The sequence below is a fragment of the Triturus cristatus genome, chromosome 4_1 (assembly GCF_964204655.1).
Source record: "Triturus cristatus chromosome 4_1, aTriCri1.1, whole genome shotgun sequence".
Classification (NCBI taxonomy): domain Eukaryota; kingdom Metazoa; phylum Chordata; class Amphibia; order Caudata; family Salamandridae; genus Triturus; species Triturus cristatus.
This window is the reverse complement of record NC_140585.1, coordinates 1334883465-1334902561: the sequence shown is the minus strand read 5'-3', so window position 1 is coordinate 1334902561 and position 19097 is coordinate 1334883465. Positions and strand designations below refer to the sequence as shown.

The 19097-nt window shown below is 46.5% G+C and overlaps 1 protein-coding gene across 1 annotated transcript in view; it reads right to left on the bottom strand.

The window, feature by feature from the left end:
- Window positions 1–19097, bottom strand: part of PRKAB2 (protein kinase AMP-activated non-catalytic subunit beta 2) — a 383829-nt gene that overhangs the window by 282431 nt on the left and 82301 nt on the right. Inside the window, exon 3 of the mRNA XM_085654813.1 lies at window positions 15773–15939. Coding sequence (XP_085510939.1) covers window positions 15773–15939 — 167 coding nt within the window. The remainder of the gene's footprint in view (window positions 1–15772; window positions 15940–19097) is intronic.

The window sequence follows — 19097 nt, the reverse complement described above, 5'->3', positions numbered from 1 at the left end:
CCACCTACCAGTCCCTAAACCTTCCCTTTTCTACATGTTAACCACCCCTAAGGTAGGCCCAAGGGCAGGGTGCATTGTATGTAAAAGGGAGAACATGCCCTGATGTGTGTGGCATGTCCTGATAGTGAATTACAGCCATTTTCATTTTTCACCATTGCAAGGCTACCTGTCCCCATAGGCCAGAATGGGCAGTTTGATTATAACACCTTATAATCATAACTGACCCAGGGAACATGGTAGAAAAAATAATTTGGTATGCCTGAACTCAGAACGATAAAATATATCTTTTAGTGAAATTGGTTTGAACATTCTGTGTTTGAAAATACCACTTTTAGAAAGTAGGTATTTTCTTGCCAGCAATCCAAGCCTGCCTCTGCTAGGTTGTGTATTCCATGTCTGGTTTGTGAGTGACAGGGGCTGGGGTGGCTCCAGGAGACAGGGTGAGTCAACACAGTGCTGAATAGACCTATCTGCATTGGGAGCGGTGGGAGGAGTAGCACCTGGGCCTGAATAGGACTGTGTCTGCCTTCCACAATGCTGGCTCCACCTCCTGTGGTGTGTCTGATGACCCTGGACCACACTGACAAAGGAAGAAGTTGTGTACTGGCAGAATGCACCCAGAACTGGTTTGGACTGGGTACAGACACTCTCTGCCTTCAGAGACAAAGGATTTGTGTGCATAAAAAGGGAGACCCAGACCCCAGAACTTTAGATCACTTCTGAGAATCAAGACAAACCTTTGCTGAAGAGAAGAATCAGGAAGCTGAAGGAGGTTTGTGCTGTGTGTTTGGGGGTTGGCCTGCAGTGGTTGCTTCATTGCCAAAGAAAGGAGAAAAGGACTGAGTGTGCTTTCATCATCTTGAAGAAGAATCTCCAAGGGCTTTGAGCTTGCCTCCTGCCTGAAGTCTCAGGGATACAAGACTTCACCAACAGCTCCCCCCTGAATTCCCTTGCTGGGAATTGAAGTGCCTGCTGTTGTGCTGGGCCTTCTGAGAGACTGCGTGTCGCAGGGAGCTGGAAGCGCGACTCAACGACGAGAAGCGCGTCGCCACCGCAGCAGTTGCAGTCGCAACACCAAGGAAGCGTGCCACCGCTGCCGCCATCGCATCACCGGAGCGCGTTGCATCACTGGAGAAGCGTGCCGCCACTGCAGAGGTTGCCATTGCACCACCAGAGGAGCATGTTGCAGGGCCTGTCGCAGCTCAGAAGATCACGAGTCGCCACACGGCCGTCGGGCATGCACGCATCGCATCAACGTTGTTGCATCGTGACCAAGACGCCATTTTGTCGCATCGCACCGGATCGTCGCATCACATCGAGGCGCCATCTTGTCGCATCGTACCGGAGAGCAGTTAGAAACCGACACATCACCTCCCCACACAGTAAGGAAGCGAGCATCAACTCCCCTGGGCAGCAGTGAGGAACCAACGCATCCACTCCCCTGAGTGTTAGGAACCGACGCATCACCTTCCCTGCGCCCCTTTTGTTTGCTTTGCGTGACGCCTCCAGGTACTTTGAGAGTGTTGCATTTACAACCTTAAGTGAACTGAGCTATTTCCTACCATTTTAAAGTCTATTTTTGAGTACAGTATTATGGATTTTTGTTGTTTGGTCTTGTGATAAGTCTATATAAAGAATACTTATTTTTCTAAACCTGCGTGGTGTCCATCTGTAGTGTTTTCACTGTATTTCTGTATCTGTTCACAAATGCTTCACACACTGCCTCTGAGATAAGCCTGCCTGCTCGTGCCAAGCTACCAAGGCGGTGAGCATGGGTTATTTTAGGAGTGTAGCCCCTTACCTTGACTAGACGCAAGGGTCCCTATTTGGTCAAAGGTACCTACCTCTGCCAACTAGAGAACCCAAAATCTAACAACTGCATTAATAATAACACTGATAATTTTACACGATCGGCCCAGGCACCCCCAGATAAAGCAACCGTGACGGGCAGTGGCCGGCCTACTTTAATACCTGGGACGAGAGAGCGGGAAGTGCCCAATACTCCAGACAGTCAACAAATTAATTGGAAGGCTGGTGATCGGAAAAACCATGCCAGAACACCACACCTCTGACCCGAAGCCACCCCATATGTAATTGTTCTGAAGAATGTGCCCCTGTTGTTAACTAATAAGGAGGAGGATTGGTATCAGCTAAAGAACAAAACTGTTCACTGGATGGCCAAAGCTGCGAATTGGACTAAAAGGGATGACTTATTCCATAATGTAAATAATGTTGAACGGGTCTCTTGGATAGGATCACAGCCAAAAGCAGAGTTTGGTGATTGTATTGTCATGAATTTTAAGAACAGGTTCATAGTCCATCGCCTTATGGACAGGGTCTCTTGGTGCAACACTGCTAGTGGCCCCATGGAGGCAGTACTATTAGGGTACTTCTACAAGCCATAATCATGTATGGGTCATGGTGTCGTATCTCGACCTGCTGAACAATTGTGTGATTTCTCAATACCAACTTTTAACCGTTTTTCACCCTTAGATCATGTAGATTGACTTTATTTGGTTTCCCCTCCTTATTTTGGACAAATTAAACAAGATTTAAAACGTAGTCAGTTCAAGAGCCCTTTGAGTGGTATTGATAAGCAAGTGTTATCTATAGCGCCCGTGACAGCCAGTTTCGATTCATCCAACTGTGAGTCCTCAAGGTGATCCTGAATAAGCCACCATTTGCACAGAGGGAGTGACTCGTAGTCCTAATGGTGTTCATCACAAATGGCAGTCTTTTTTGGAACATCGCTGGTTTGTCCAATAAGGTAAAATGTGCACAATGGATTGCCTTTATTGAAAAATATAATATCACATGTCTGCAAGAAACCTGGATGAGAGAGCCTGTCCATGTAAATGGCTATGTTTCTATCCACACCCCAGCTATTGTTGCATTAGGTGGTCTTGCCAAGGGAGGACTATTGACACTGGTTTCAAATACATTGTCTGGCAAAATTGGCAAAACCCAGCTTCACTCACCGCACTTTCAGATCATTAACATTCTCATTAGGAAAAAGGGGACACTGATCCTTGTCAATTTTTATCATAATAATTTTTATATCAAAAATATCGACATTGTTCTGGAATTAGAAACTCTATTGAGTAGACACATCCGGGCTATATAGATATGGAATTTGTAGTGCTATGGGGAGGTGACTTTAATTGTAAACTGTGCCCCCTCTCAAAATCTTCTGCTTGCCATTTGATAAATGGAGACAGAGATGGTGGCGGTCATTTTTCCCATAATCCCTGTGGTAATCTTTTCAACTCATTACTGTCAAGATTCTCACTTTTTCTTACACTGGATCTTAATAAACTGGATGATATTGATCCAGTTTCATTTGTTGGTAGAGTGTCAGGGACTTTAATAGATTTCATTGCTCCGATTATTTTAAACCACATTCTGTGAGTTTTACTATTCATAAAATTTGTCTTAGTGATCACTATCACTGGAATTAAAGACACAAATTGATGATCAAGTTGCTCCCGTCCAATCAAGTTCTATGATTCATGTTAAAATCAAGGGGCTACAACGAAAGTGGTCTACTATAAAACCCGATCTTGTTTTGCAACAGGTTATAACATCTAATCTGAGGCAAGTGTTAGATTGCCTGAAGGACTCCTTAAATCCTCCATCCATGTTAACATCATTTGGGGTAATAATAGAGACTATTAATGCCACTTTAACTTACAAACCTAATAAGCTATGTCAGAAGGAAAAAAGTGGTTCAACAATGATTGTATATGTTTTCACAACAAGTTAATTAAGTCTCTGATGGTAAAACCCAGAAATAATTTGGAGGTAAGACAGTCATGTATTGAATATAAACAAACGTTAGAGAGGCCTAAAACAGAAATAAGGCAGGACACTTGGGAGCTACTTCACACAGCATGCCAGTAGAGTAGAGACTCAAGGCTGTTCTGGCAAACTGTAAATCAGGATTATTTCAACAGCCCAACTAATAGCAAAATCGACACCACAATCATTCCTGAAACCTGGGTAGAACACTTTACTGGCCTATACAAAAATGATACTGAGCCACATTCCAGTGCGAATTTTAAATACAGGGCATTGACACTAGCATGTCCGACACTAGATGAGGTAGAAAGGGCCCTAAATCGGACTGTGATGGACAAGGCCTCCGGTCCGGATGGTATCCCTGCGGACCTTTTTCTAGATAATCTACCACTGTGGCTCCCATTGCTAACAAACATTCTAAGTTGCTATGCGATCCAGGGCCCCCCTGACTCATGGAGAACTGTGATAATAGTTCCCATTTTTAAAAAGGGGGACAGGTCGAACCCGAATTGTCATCGACCTATCTCCCTAATCGAATGCACCTGCAAATTATTGGGAAGGGTAATATTAGAATGGCGGAGGCCTGGGCAATTGATAGTGGGAAGTTCTCAGACATTCAATACAGGTTCAGGAGAGGCCTGGGCACCATAGAACAATGCCTCAGTCTGCACTTGGTCATAGGCAAATACACCTTGGCCAAGCCAGGGACACTCTACTTATGGTTTATGGACCTGACATCAGCCTTTGACTGGGTGCAGAGAGGTAGACTTTGGGAGAAGATGCTGGGAATGGGCATTGTACCAACGATTGTCCATTTCTTAGCAGCTATGCACCAAGACGTGACAGGGAGAGTTCGTTATGGTGCAGGTGGCGAACTCACGAACCCAGTAAAAATGACGCGTGGGGTGCGCCAGAGCTGCGTTATCAGAACTTTTTCATTCTGCCTATATATAAATGACCTAGAAAAACATTAAACATGGGAACGTAGATGTCCCCATGATAGGTCAAAGGCTGTTACCTGCATTACAATACGCAGATGACTGTGTCCTAATGTCAAGAACGGGTGTGGGGCTGCAGCGGCTTTTAACGAGGTTCAATGATTTTATGACTGACCTCGGTTTGAAAACTAACGTTGGGAAATCTTAGAATATGGTAGTGGGAAAATGCCCCCCAATTTTGAAAACTTGTTTTATTAATAATATACAAATGTCTTATGTGTCTACATTTTCTTATCTGGGTATTTTATTCGGCCCAAAAAGTAACTGGAAGTGTTTAATAGAATCTAGGATTTGTGGTTTTAATAATAATTTAGAGGCAATTTTTAGATTCACCAAAAAGCTGGGTTCAAAACATATTAATGCCATTATTAACATTTATAAAGCCCGCACAAGCTCGGTTTCTTTGTACGGTGCTGGAGTTTGGGGCTTCAGTAAGGCAGAGGATCGCCAAAGAGTAGAGAACATGTTTATGAAGCGCTTGTTGACAGTTCCCAAAAGTACCTCTGCTACTATTTGTCACAGCAAACTAAGTCTGATCCCTCTGACCTTAAGAATACAATTAGCCCCGAAACTTCTGTGGCATTCTATTTGGGCCAAGGAAGAAACCGACTTAAATCGTGCCATTATTTTAGATTGTTTAAAAATAGAGTGCAGGACTAAAATACCTTGGCTTAATTACATAAAAAAATCAATTAGAGATTGTGGGCCTGGTTGACTGTAACCCAGAGATCATTGTCAAGACATCAAAAGCAAAGTTGAAGAAGGATTTTTTATCACACTTTTATGTCACCAGAAGATCCTCAGAGATAGAAAAAAAGGGTAGTAGAACACTCAATGTTAGTCTGCACCCCAGGCATTGAACCGTATCTCTTTTATTATTTTAGTCATGCTAAACTGTTTTATTTAATAAGATTTATGTTCGGCATCTCATACTTTCTTGTTTCATATGCATGTAAAGTTTACTGTGATGATAAACTGGACCCCTGTCCTTGTGACCTGGAGTCGGTCCAGAGTACCTTACATTTTATGTTTTTCTGTAAACTTTATACTGAACCCAGGCGTGTCTTTTTAATGCCACTTTTAAAATATTTTAAACATAAGAAAATGTCGGGCTGCATTATATAATCTCCAGCTATTAAAAGATGAATTTACCTGTTTAATGATCTACAGATATATTTCCTCTGCTGTGCGGTTGCGGGATATTGTTGGGAAATTATTTTTTAAACTATTTGTATTCTGTGCTAAGCTTTTAAAGAGGCTCCTTTGTAGATACACTTACTTATGAGATTGATATCCTGAAAAGGAAATTGTCATTGTCATGGAATTATTACGAGTTGTGTATATTTTACTTAACTGTTCTCTTCTTCTTTTGTATCAATTGTTCTTAAGATGTATTCTTTTATGGTTGAGATTCAACCGAATAAAGATTTGACTGCCTGACTAACCCATGAGAATGTTTTAATATTGCTAGTTTTTTAGTTGTGGCGATTAGGGAAAGGAAAAAAAGGTTTCTATGACCTGGTACACACTTGATTTTACACTGTAATGATGGTAAAATATTTTATCTTTATGTTTTTGGTGCATACGACCATATTTTAAAAGAAATATGTATATGTTTTTAAAGTTTTTTTCAGCTGTTTTGTAGTGTACTTTTATGGTTTTAATTAACCGAATAAAGTACTTTTGACTGACTGACTGACCCCCAATCTCTGACAGTACACTCCAAAAGTCACATAAAGTTGGTTTATTGGGAATTTGTGAGAGATGCTATACAACAAAACTCTAACTTGGGAAGGTTGACTGCAATGTTTCTCTGTTAAGCCTATTGCACAGTTTGACTACTATTCAGCTAAAACACTTTATATGAAATCAGTTATGGCATCCACCAAATTAATTCATATATATCAAGATGGAACTCTGACAGACAAGATTCCACTGATCGTGACTGTACTCTATGCGCTTTACAAGTTGAAGAAAATGTTGCACTCATTTTATTTTTTGGGACTTCATATATTAATTTTAGAAGGAAATGGATCTGCCTGATATGTTGTAACTTGGGTTTTAGGCGGTACCTGGACGCACTCAGGATTTTAAAATCTGATACCTTGCTGCACATACAGCCTAAGTAGATATTCAATTGCAGTTGGGTTTGTGCGGAAGAGAGATCAAACATTCTAAAAAGGAAATGTGTTTAGAGTTAATATATAATTGATTCCTAAATATTTGTATTTGACAAACATTTTATTATTTTGATTCCCTCCCCTACTCCGTGACTCAAAAATAGGCGAATCATTTAATAAATATATTTGTACAAGTGTCTTATAGTACCAGTTTAATTGTAATTACGTTATTAGTATTAACAGGCTTGAAATAGGCAATGTTCCTACTCTTTGGCTCCTAAAAAGCATATTGCTGTTGATTAGGAATGTTTTGAGAATTTAAATGCGTATTTTGCACCTTATAATTGACGGTGGTTTCCAGCTATAAATGTAATAGGAGATTGTAGAATTGATTATGACCAGGAAGTTTAATTGTTGAGTTTTATGAGTGTTATACTATATGTTTAATGAGCTTTTAGGTGATATATGTATGTCTACTTCTATTTTTTTTAACCAAAATAATGTTATATTACTACTACTACTACTCCTCACAAAGACCAAGACCCTGTGGGTCTGGACAGATCAATATAAAAATGAGCTTCAGAACTCCAAAGATGTCATTCTTTAAGATGTCGTCATGAATTAATTTGACCCAACCAAATGCACCTAACTGACCATTGACACCAGCCCATGTAACTTTGAAGTCATGCAGCTGCCAGAGCTACACTATGAAATAAGGGCCCCTATTGCATTTACCAGTCACACCCTGACTGAAAATGAATCCAGATACTCGCATATGAGCTAGAAGCTATGGACATTAAAAGGGGTAGCAACGCTTCCACATATATCTGCTAAGACATCATTTCAGAGTAATATTGGATGACAAAGAGCTTAGCCCCTATTGCAAGGCATGCATCTGCTATCCGGTCTGGACCTCAAATCTACAGCAGTATCAATTTGTAATCAATAAGTCAATAATATTGCTGATCACTTGTCCAGACATGAGAATCCTTTGGCAGACTCACAACCTCAATAAGCAGCCATCATATAGAAAGATGTCAGCTTCATGACTGAGGAAGTCAGTCTGAGGACATGGGTGTTAAACAAATTAAAACAGACACCAAATGTTTCCAGGTCATAATGCACGCCTCTAAGACCAACTCATGAAATTTTGTTTGAAAGGGCCGTGGCACAAGAAGGTCAACGCACAGCTGGCACTATATGCACCGTAGAGCATTTGCCGCAAGATAGTCAGGGGCTGACTCCGAGGTGGTCATCTGAGGTAACTGGATTGTCATACCCAAAACACTGATCAACAAGATGCTGCCACTTCCTCACCAGTGGCAGTGACAACGAGTGAGAAGGTATTGTTTAAATTAAGATGTAATCAGTAGCTGCTAACCATGCCCAGGGGCAAAAAATGCAGATCAACCTGCATCAATAATCACATAAGAAGAGTTTCTGGATACTCCTGTACCATGCTGGATGGCCAATATGCTCTCGTACTAGTAGACTCCTGGTAAAAGTTCCCAGTCAGTGAGATGGACTTCTTCACAGCATTTGAAACAGTGAAACCCAAGCCAGAGACAACACTGGCAGGCTAAGGACTCCCTAATAAAGTGAAGATTGCCAACAGGTTCACATTCCAAGGGGTTGAGTCTAATGAACATCTACAGTCCTTAGGCATCAAGCATCGCAAGATCACCATTGGCCACGAGCTGATGAACAAGTTACTTACCTTAGGTAACGATATATCTGTAAGAAACATAGATTAGTTATAGATTCCTTACCTTAGAATCACCCCCAGGCGTCAGACTGGATCTGGAAGGTTTTTCGTCAGCAGTACCCCTGCGCGTCCGAAGGTGGTGTCGGTCAGCTCCGCATCCGTCGCCCGCGTCGTGGTCGCCAAGATGACAGCGAGGTAGCTACATAGATGCCGCCCTCGTGCGCCGACATCAGTTCTATACACTACTTTCCATGCCAGAAGCGGAGAGCCATGCAAGACACTGACCACTGGTGCACAAAACTAGGGCCCTGAAAGGATTTCCTTAACCCTAGAAGTCAGTTTGCAGAACGGGGAGGATGGGTGGGGCGGTAAGGAATCTATAACTAACCTATGTTTCTTACAGATATATCGTTACCGAAGGTAAGTAACTTGTTCATCTGAAAGAAACAGTTAGTTATAGATTCCTTACCTCAGAATAGATACCCTGGCAATAACAACCCCGGAGGTGGGTCTGCGACCAAGTTCACACCAGAAAGTCCTGGAGAACAGAACGGCCAAAGAAGCCGTCTCTCCTGACTTAGCTGTCCAGGCAGTAGTACTCATTAACGTGTGCAGCGATGCCCACGTAGCTGCCTGACAGATGTCATTTAGGGGGACTCCTCGTCCCAAAGCAGTAGTAGCTGGCGTCGCCCTGGTGGAACGGGCACGCAGCCCCCCTGGAGGCTCCTTCTTAGCCAAAGAATAGCAGGCTTTGATGCACAAAATGACCCACCTGGAGATGGTCCATTTGTGCACAGCCCGACCTTTCTTAGCGCCCATGTAACGAACAAAGAGCTGGTCGTCCTCCCGGAATTTGTTTATGCGATTCAACTAGAAAGAAAGCGCACGTTTTGGGTCCAGGCGGTGGAGCCTCTCTACCTCTTTCGAAGGATGCAGAGGCGGAAAGAAGGTGGGCAAAGTGATGGTTTGGCCAATGTGGAAAGAAGTAACCGGGAAGAAAGGAAGGTTGAGTTCTAAGGATTACCTTGACAGGATGGACAGACAGAAAAGGAGGCTTGAAAGACAGAGCCTGTAGCTCACTCACCCTGTGCGCAGAGGTGATGGCCACCAGAAAAGCAGTTTTCAAAGTGAGAAGTCTTAGAGGACAGTTATGCAACGGCTCAAAGGGAGCGCACATAAGATACGTCAGAACCAAGTTCAAGTCCCACTGGGGCATTACGAAGGGAACAGGAGGAAAGAGATGAGTAATGCCCTTAAGAAGTCTATTTACAACAGGGGACTTGAAAAGAGAAGGCTGATCAGGGAACCTGAGGAAGGCTGAAATGGCCGAGAGGTAGCCCTTAAGAGTGCCCAGAGCAGAGCCCTGCTGGGCCAAAGATAAGAGGAACAAGAGGACCTCAGAAAGCCACAAATGTGTTCCATCTGCAGGCGTATACCGTCTTAGTGGAGGGACGCCTGGCTGCCAAGATTACATCACAAACTTCGGGAGGTAGGTCAAATTACGTCAACTGCCACCGCTCAATCTCCATGCAAGGAGGTGGAGGCTGGACAGGTTTGGGTGGAGGACCGTCCCTTGCTGCTGCGACAGAAGATCCTCCCGAAGAGGCAGTCAGGTCGGAGGATCGATGGCAATGTTGAGCAGCTCGGGATACCAAACTCTTCATGCCCAATCCAGAGCCACAAGAATGACTTGGGCCCGGTCGCGCTTTATCTTCTTCAGGACTCTGGGCAGAAGTGGTATAAGCGGAAAGGCGTATAGAAGACCGCAACTCGACTTGCGACTAAAAGCGTCGCCTTGCAAGTGCTGCCTTGGAAATCCCAACGCGCACAATTGCTGACATTGCGCATTCTCTTTGGTGGCGTATAGATCTAACCAAGGCTCCCCCCACTGCTGAAAGAGACCTTGCACCACCTCCGAGTGAAGACGCCATTTGACGCCATTTGTGATTCATCATGCACCTGCAGCTGAGTTTGTCCGTCCTGGCGTTCAGGGATATGCCCTGATGTTCCAGCCATGTTCAGAGGCGGAGGGCCTCTTGACATAGGGTCCATGACCCCATACTGCATTGTTTGTTGCAGTACCACATGGCAGTGGTGTTGTCCGTGAACATCTGCACAACTCTTGCCCGGACAGAGGGAAGGAAGGCTTTCAGTGCAGGACGGATCGCCCGAAGCTCCAAAAGGTTGAGGTGGAGCCCGGACTCTGCCGGAGACCAGAGGCCTCTGATCTCCACCTCTCCCAGGTGGCCACCCCATCCCAGAAGGGATGCGTCTGTCACCACTGTGTGGTCTGGTTGGGGAAGGGAGAGGGATCTGCAGTTGACCCAATCCTGGTTTGTGAGCCACCACTGCAACTGTAGTGCAGTGCCCTCCGAGATCGGGACACAATCGGATAGATTCCCTGGATGCTGCACCCACTGGAACTTGAGGTCCCACTGCAGAGCTCACATATCCCACCTTGGATGATCAACCAGCAGGATGCAGGAGGACATGAGGCCCAGAAGCCTCAGGGTTCTCCGACCGAAACCCGAGATAGGGGCTGAAAGATCAGAATCATTGCCTGAATATCCCGGACCCACTGTTCTGGATGATAAACCTGAAACTGTGTCGTATCCAGAACCGCTCCGATGATGAGGAGCTTCTGAGAGGGGGGTCAGGTGTGACTTCGGCACATTGATGGAGAACCCCAGCGAATGTAGGAGGTCGGCCGTAGTCTGGAGGTGGGAGATGACAGCCTGGAGCGAGCCCGCCTTGAACAGCCAGTCTTTGAGATAGGGGAAGACTGGAACCCCTGATCTGTGCAGACGAGCTGCAACCACTGCCATCCCTTTCGTAAACACCCGAGGGGCACTGGTAAGGTCAAAAGGGAGCACGGTAAACTGAAAGTGCTCGTGGCCTACCGTCAACCGCAGGTAACGCCAGTGGGCCGGAAGGACGTGGATGTGCAAGTAAGCATCCTGCAAGTCCAAAGCTACCATACAGGGTCGAGGGCAGACAAGACCTGAGCGAGCGTCAACATTTTGAACTTCTCCTTCTGAAGGAAGCGGTTTACGTTCCTGAGATCCAAGATAGGACGCAGGCCTTTGTCCTTCCTGGGTACCAGAAAGTAGTGGGAATAGCAACCACGACCTACTTCTGGGGCAGGACTGCGCTCGATGGCACCCTTGGCCAAGAGTGCTGAAACTTCCTGTAAGAGGAGGGCCAGGTGATCCTCCGACATGCGATGGTACTGAGGTGGCATGGAGGGAGGGGTAGTCTCGAAGGGGAGGGAGTGTCCCCTTTGGACTATTTGCAAAACCCACCTGTCTGACGTAATGGTGCGCCAGTGGGGGAGGTGATGGCAAATCCTGCCGCCCACTGGCATTTGCTGGCCCTGAAAGGACGGTTTAGAGGCTGCTGCAGAGGGGCCTGTGGTGGACTGGCCCACTCTCTGGCCCCCAGAACCACGTTGATGGTTCCCATGTCCCCGGCCGCACTGTGGCTGAACAGCTTGCGCTGGCCTGTGGCTCTGGGCGGGACGTAGTGGGGCACCCCTTCAGTAGCCACGAAAGGGGCGAAAGGCAGACTGCGCAGGACGGGTGGTGGAGAGGCCCAAGGACCTGGCGGTAGCCCGAGCGTCCTTAAAGCGCTCTAGCGCATTGTCCGCCTTGCCGCCGAAAAGGTGACAGCCATCAAAGGGCATGTCCATAAGGGTGGATTGGACATCCCCGGAAAAAACAGTCGAACACAACCAGGTGTAGCGTCGAAGGGCTACTGACGTTGAAATTATCCTGCCAAGTGCGTCGGCATTATCCAGCCCACAGCGGATGGTAAACTTCGCTGCGTCTCTCCCCTCAGCAACTGCACGGGAGAGTATGGCCTGGGCCTCCTCCGGGCACTGAGGCAGCACCTGCGGCAACGTATCCCACACAGAGTGGATATAACGGCCCAACAGATATGCAATGTTTACCGACCGCAGTCCCAAGCTGGCGGAAGAAAAACAAATTCTTCCCAAGGTGGTCCAGCTTTTTGGATTCCCTTTCCAGTGGTACAGTAGGGAAGGCGCCTTTGGAAGTGGAGGCTTGAACCACCAAGCTCTCCGGGGTGGGGTGTTGGGAGAGGAAAGTGGGGTCATCCTATCCACAGGAGCCCCTGTGTTGGGCCTGGACCAGGTGCCCAAAACGATGTCCGTGAGGGTCTCATTAAGTGGAAGCAGGGGCTCCGAAGAGCTCGCTGCTGGCTGAAGCACCTCTGTCAAGAAGTTAGTCCTGACTGCCAATGTAGGAAGCTCGAGGTTGAGAGCCTAGGCCACCCTACGCAACACCAGTGCGTATGATGCTCCCTCCTCTGTAGCCACGGTAGGAGGAGACAGCATGCCTAGGTCTGGGGAGGTATCCAGACCACTGGCATCACCCAGTTACTCTCTCTAGTCCGGATCTTAGTCCAACTGGTCTGACAAAGGGTCCCCAAAAACCCTCCCAGTCTTCCTCACCCTCCTCTTGCTGCCAAGCTGGCTGAAAATGGCCAGGGTGGAACACAGGGGCAAAAGTACCCATCGGCGCCGGATCTGGCATCGGCTGACACCAGTCTGGCTCCGTGTACATGTCGGGCTGGACCCCCAGCCGGCGTCGGCTGCAGGCGTGGTGCCGGTGGAAACGGCACCGGTGGAGGTGTCACGAGGTTGACCGGCGCGATCCAGATCCAGGCCTGGATCCAAGGGGGCCCTGCGGTGCCGAGGCCGGAGTACCGACGTCGAAAGCCTAGGGCCCCCAGCCTAGTCCGCGGGGCCAAAAGGCACGCCGGCGGAGTCGGGCTGCCCAAAAATGGCGTGCTCCTGGTCCGGGGAGGGGGAGGGAAGGCTAGAGTCGACCCTGAAGGCTCCGCACGGGGAGCCGTAGGAATGTCACCTCCCGCACCCTGCGTTGCGTCGGCCAACAGACGAAGGGAAGTCAAAGAGCGACGATGCATCTTTGACTTCTCTTATGCTTCGACTTACCTGACCCCGAGTGCGAAGACTTAGAAGAGGAGTGACGATGACTCTGCCAACAGTCCCTCGACCTCCCACACAACCGGGACCGTGCGTGACACAGAGCCGACTGCCGGGCCTCGAGGAGCTTTCGGGACCGCTCCCGCAAAGATTTCGGGGCCATGGTTTGACAGTCAGAGCACAACTTGGGGTCATGGTCGCGCTACAGGCAGAAGAGGCACACACAGTGCAGATCCGTCACCGACATCAGTTGGGTACAGAAACTGCAGGCCTTGAAGCCGGTAATCCCTCGTGCACCAGGAGTCGGTTGAAGACTCAAAAACGAAGTTGACAAAAGTCGCAAAAACTCAGTCAAAAAATGACTGGGGGTACCCACGCGCAAGGGTACTGCTGACGGAAAACTTTCCAGATCCAGTCTGATGCCTGGGGATAATTCTAAGGTAAGGAATCTATAACTAACTGTTTCTTTCAGATGTGGAAGTATAACTGTGTATGCGAACTTTGACAACAACTTGATGCATTAGTATGGAACAAAAAGAAGAAACTGAATTGGCCAACCGCAACTAACTTTGCATATTCTAGAGTATCTAGTAAAAAGCTAGCCTAAATAGGATTCTATTTGGACAGGTTGTGCTGGTCACGATCCCCACAGTAGTGTTCACGCGGACTTGTACCACTAAACTCCAGCAAATACTGAAGGAAGGTGACACCTCACCTATTATTGGGTCAGTCACAGAAGGGGGTGCCAATAACTAATTTCTCAAGATCGGCGATCACATGCAGTGCCAAGACAGTTACCCAGGAAGGACGATTGACACACCATTCGAGTATGAACCCTGGAGGGTGGTCCTCACCAATGGAATTTTGATAATGGCAATACATGGCCATTAAAGTCACAAGGAACGGGCCCATGTGCAAGAGTCTGCAAAGGCTATGAAAGTGCATGACCTGCTTAGACCCCACGACCTACCCTACGACCATCACCCTGAGAAGGGCGTACTGGTGGAGAGGAGCATCACTGAAACACCTGTAAGTAGTCAGAATTTCCTAGAGGGAATTCCCACACAAGAAATGTCTCTAGCCAGGAACATTTCAAAGTTCCCAATACCATTTTTATATGGACGATTTTGGTCTAGTACCACCCCCTGACTTCACGACAATCCATCGACTTTTAATACTACTGGGTGTGTGCAGTCTGAAAGAACTGCCTATCATTGGTCATCATTTGGCTAAAGAGTTATTGACGATGTGTTCATAGTCTGCTTTTGTGAAGGGGGAATATACTGTACTACCCAGGTCTGATATCTGACCTCAGGTGCCTTGGTGATGACAAATGACCTAATGTTTGCAGTTGGGTGTAGCTTTAGGGGTTAACAAATGTGACAGGAGAAGCACAAGCCCTACTCTGAGACATGACAGCAAAAACAGACTGTACGTCATACATGCGCTGTGCTAGCACAATAGTCTCTAGCGTGGGACGGGAAACAGTCTTTACTCCGAAGCTTTTACTTTGTATTACATTTTACATTAATTTTTTCATCTCAAACACTGTTGGCACGCAAGCCTTTACAACGCAAGACAAAACCATGCATTTGAGGGTAATTAAAAAAGGGGGTTTGTGGGGGTCTCCGTCCAAAATTAGAAAATGTTCAAACAGTACCAAACCTGTAAACAACAAAGGCCATTAATTAAATATATTAAGATTTAATGTATAATAGTAGATGGTAGTGTTAGACTGTGACAGGATTTTTCAGGAACAGTAAGCGTAGTAAAAGTATGCGTGGTAGTGGAATGCGTGGTAAAGGTGTTTCTAATGTGAGTGACTGTAAATGCGTGGTAGTGGTATGCGTTGAAAAATCGGCGATGTAAAGATGTGCGTGCTGAAGTAAGGCATGGAAATGTCATACAATCACGTGGAACAACATATCATCACAAAGTTCAGTAAACATTGTCATGCAGTGGCGGGTCGTTGGGCTCATGGTTCTGTGATGTAATTTCCTCTGATGTCATCACAGATCAAAGGGCTTTTATGTCAATTGGTCTACCCCTAAGATTTTGTTGCGATGACTCTCTGAGGTATTTCTTTCTAAACGTCATCAAGTGCAACACCACAGTTTCTGCTTTAAAGACAGGAGTACGTTTACAAAAAAGACTGATCGTTATCTCAAAAAATCGTATACTGTACCTTTTGATAAGTGGAATCTTGGTGTTCCAGTTGTTAAAAGATCCTGATATGAACACCTCCTTCCCACCCTCTCCCCAGCGTATGACCGTGGGGCGAGCCTGCTGCATTGCCTTTGAAGGGTCATCTGAATCCGATTGCCACGAAACAAATTCTTTATCACCCAGCAACTTTAAGAATAAAAAAAAACAGTTGTTTCACTCAGAAAACAGAAGTAGAATGTTTTCCTTACAATAACACATTGCTTATACATTTACCCCAACTCCCTCCACCACTGGCGGCCCTCGCGAGGCAGCACTTGTTCAAGGAAGGCAGATGGTGTTTCAAGCGCTCCACTACCTCCACTAACCTCCAGGCGGAGGATGGGCTCAGAAAGAGGAGTGTAGAGCTGCCAACTCACACGTTGCTACTGAGCGACACTATCATCTCACTTTGGACGGTCACCCGGTGAGGAGCCGATACCATACATTGACAGGGAAAAGGAGCTGAAAGACTTAAAAACCACTGTAAGCAGTTTTCAATGGCTTTGTACTGCCTAAGTCTGTTAAGGGGTGCGAAAGCACACAAGGGCATCGGCACCAGCTGCCCTCAGCAAGCTGTTTTTCCCTTTTTTTTTTTAGAGGAGGAGGTTGGGGGCCTGAGGCAAAACTGTCTCGTAGGTAGTGCTCGGCATGAGGCCCTGTCCCCTCCAAGGCCCAACTCCCTCCTCACACTGTTAAATTTGTAGGTCTCGCCTAGGCAGCGCTTGTGCTGTCACTGAGAGACATGCTGTATTCAGGATATGGTCTTAAAAGCTCCGCACATTTTCAAGGACTGCCACTGTTACATGTGTTGTTTCTCAGAGCTTGTGAGCACATATCTTTCTTTAACCTGGAGCACTCGAGACAAGTGCTTGTGGTTTACAGAGCTCTGTTGTAAACAGCACTGTAAATCTTGCTCTTATCTTGCCACATTTGCTGTGCATTTAAAGACCGAGGTCTGTTTTGGCTACAGCTGCCTCCTCCTCCCTCCTACTTTTGAAACCCACCTCCTGGCGTCATAGTCCCAGCCATCCTATGGCTGCTGCCACCTCTGTCTTTTTTTATTGTTTCCTGCTTTCTTTTGTGCTTGTTTAAATTTCTATTTATGATCCACCCATCTGCCATTTCTTCTATACTTCGTTCATGTTACTCTTTCCCTTCCCTCTGGTTGCTTTCTTCTTTGTTCTGTTAATTTTGCGCTCTGTAATGTTATGTTTTCGCTACATTGGTATAAATGTTGCGCCTTAGGCCCTGATACATTAGTAAAAATAAATAGTTTATGTTGCTCTTGTGCTGTCCGCTACATTGGAAGTGCGTCATACGCATCCCGTTAGACAGATGAGTTCTTTAAGGGTCCGACTAGAACACTGCTGAGGCTCCCTGCCGCCTAAGCAGCTCAAGGCGTTCTGAGGCTTGTATTTCTGGCCTCCGTCTTAAAGCGGGTCCTGCTCCACGGAGCAGATGAGGTCCTTGACAAGCTTCCCACCACAACTGCTTGATCAACAGATATCGGTGGCAGTGCCCCTCAGATCCTCAACACTCTAGTGATTTCGGGGTAATACAAGGAAGCAGGGATGGATTGGCACTGGGCCTGGTGTCTCAGTGCACTTTGTGGGCCGTTTTTTTCCTTCCCCTTTCCGAGTCCAGAGAGAGCACTGACAGGGAGAGGAAAGCGGGCTTTGCTGAGCGGCCGTTCAGCGATTATCAGCTGTGGCCTCTCCTTTACCCCCTGCCAAGCAATCACGCTGATAGTGGGCTGGAGAGGGGTGATTGTGTGAAAGAATACGCCTCCCAGTGGCCAAGTGCTGCTCAGGCCATTGAGCCATTTTCACCTCGCCCCCCTGGGGCCGACGCAGCCCTGAAACAGTGTTTGCATTATCACCTCACCCACAGCCCTTCTCATTCAGGGCATAGTGGACGAGGAAGAATGTGTCTGGCTGTGGGGGCCAGGTGATGTTAAGAACTCGCACCATCTTCACCTTAGCCCGCCCGCCCCCCCCCCCCCCCCAACTCCCATGGATGGCCCAGCAGCTGTGTTTTTTGCTTTATCCCCTCTCCTGCCAGGCCATTGCCCTGAGGCAGTGAAGGGCTAGCGAGGGCTGAGTAATTTACAAATAGCTGGGGCCTCGCTATTTTTCAGGTGCTCCTGCGCTGGAGGGCTGGGGAATAATTTTTTAATAGAAAGGGGCCTCGCTGTTTTTCAGGTGCTCCTGCGCAGGAGGGCTGAGGAATAATTTTGTAATAGAAAGGGGCCTCACTGTTTTTCGGTTGCTCAGCTTGTAGGGCATTGTCACCTTTGCCCTGTGTCCTTCCCAAGAACAATATCCTCCCACTTAGATTTCTTGTGTATGTCATGAAAGGGTACGCCCGCGAATGTGGGCAATTTTTTTCGCCGGTTCCCGGGCCAAATTGTGATCCTAATTCGACCCTGCATGGAAGTTTCAAAGACATACAGCAGTCCCTTGAGCACACTGGGTGTCGCTCGAGTAAATCAGGGGGCAGCGTCTGGGTCAACTCTCTGTCTTCCACTTTTTGTGCTCTCCTAATTATCCTCCCAGTAGTTTTGGTGCTTCCGGTACGTTGAGAACTGATTAAGGCACCAGGGGCTGCTACTGCGCTGAAGCGCCATATCTGTTAGCAACATTATATGATCCAATCCCTTGTCTGACATCTGCTAAGCAAACAACCAAATCGTTTTCATTCTTTTGCCCGCTGTTTGCAGAGAATGGCAAAAACAGGGGCCTCTCCTTCATGATTCTTCAAGCAGAGCTTTGCTGTGGTTTGTTGAACAGGTTCTAAGAGCACCAGTTTATACCTGGGAATAAGGGTGGCTCTTACAAGAGAGCGCGTTTTTATGGGCAATAGGGTGGTAACATTACACATTTAATAAATACAAACATACTTATTCCCAAGAAGAAGTCAGTAAAAGAAATGCTTTTTGTTTTGGTGGAATACATTTTTTTTTTAATGGCAATGTTTGCACGTGTGACCTTTCTAGGACGATTACGTATTCCTTTCTCGCTGTCCCGGTAACATATCTTGACAAGCATTTGCAATGCATTAGGTCTCGCATTTGAGCAATTGGCATTGTAAATGGCAATGCCTTTTATTTATATGTATTGAATACCCGAAACACATAAATAAAAGGCATTATCATTTAAAATGCTAATGCCTTTTATTTATATGTTTTGGAAACCTGCAACACATAAATAAAAGGCATTGTTATTTACAATGCAAATAGCCCAAACTCTCGCAAATGCGAGACGTACTGCATTGCGAATGCTTGTTGTTTTAGTGGGCAGGTCTAG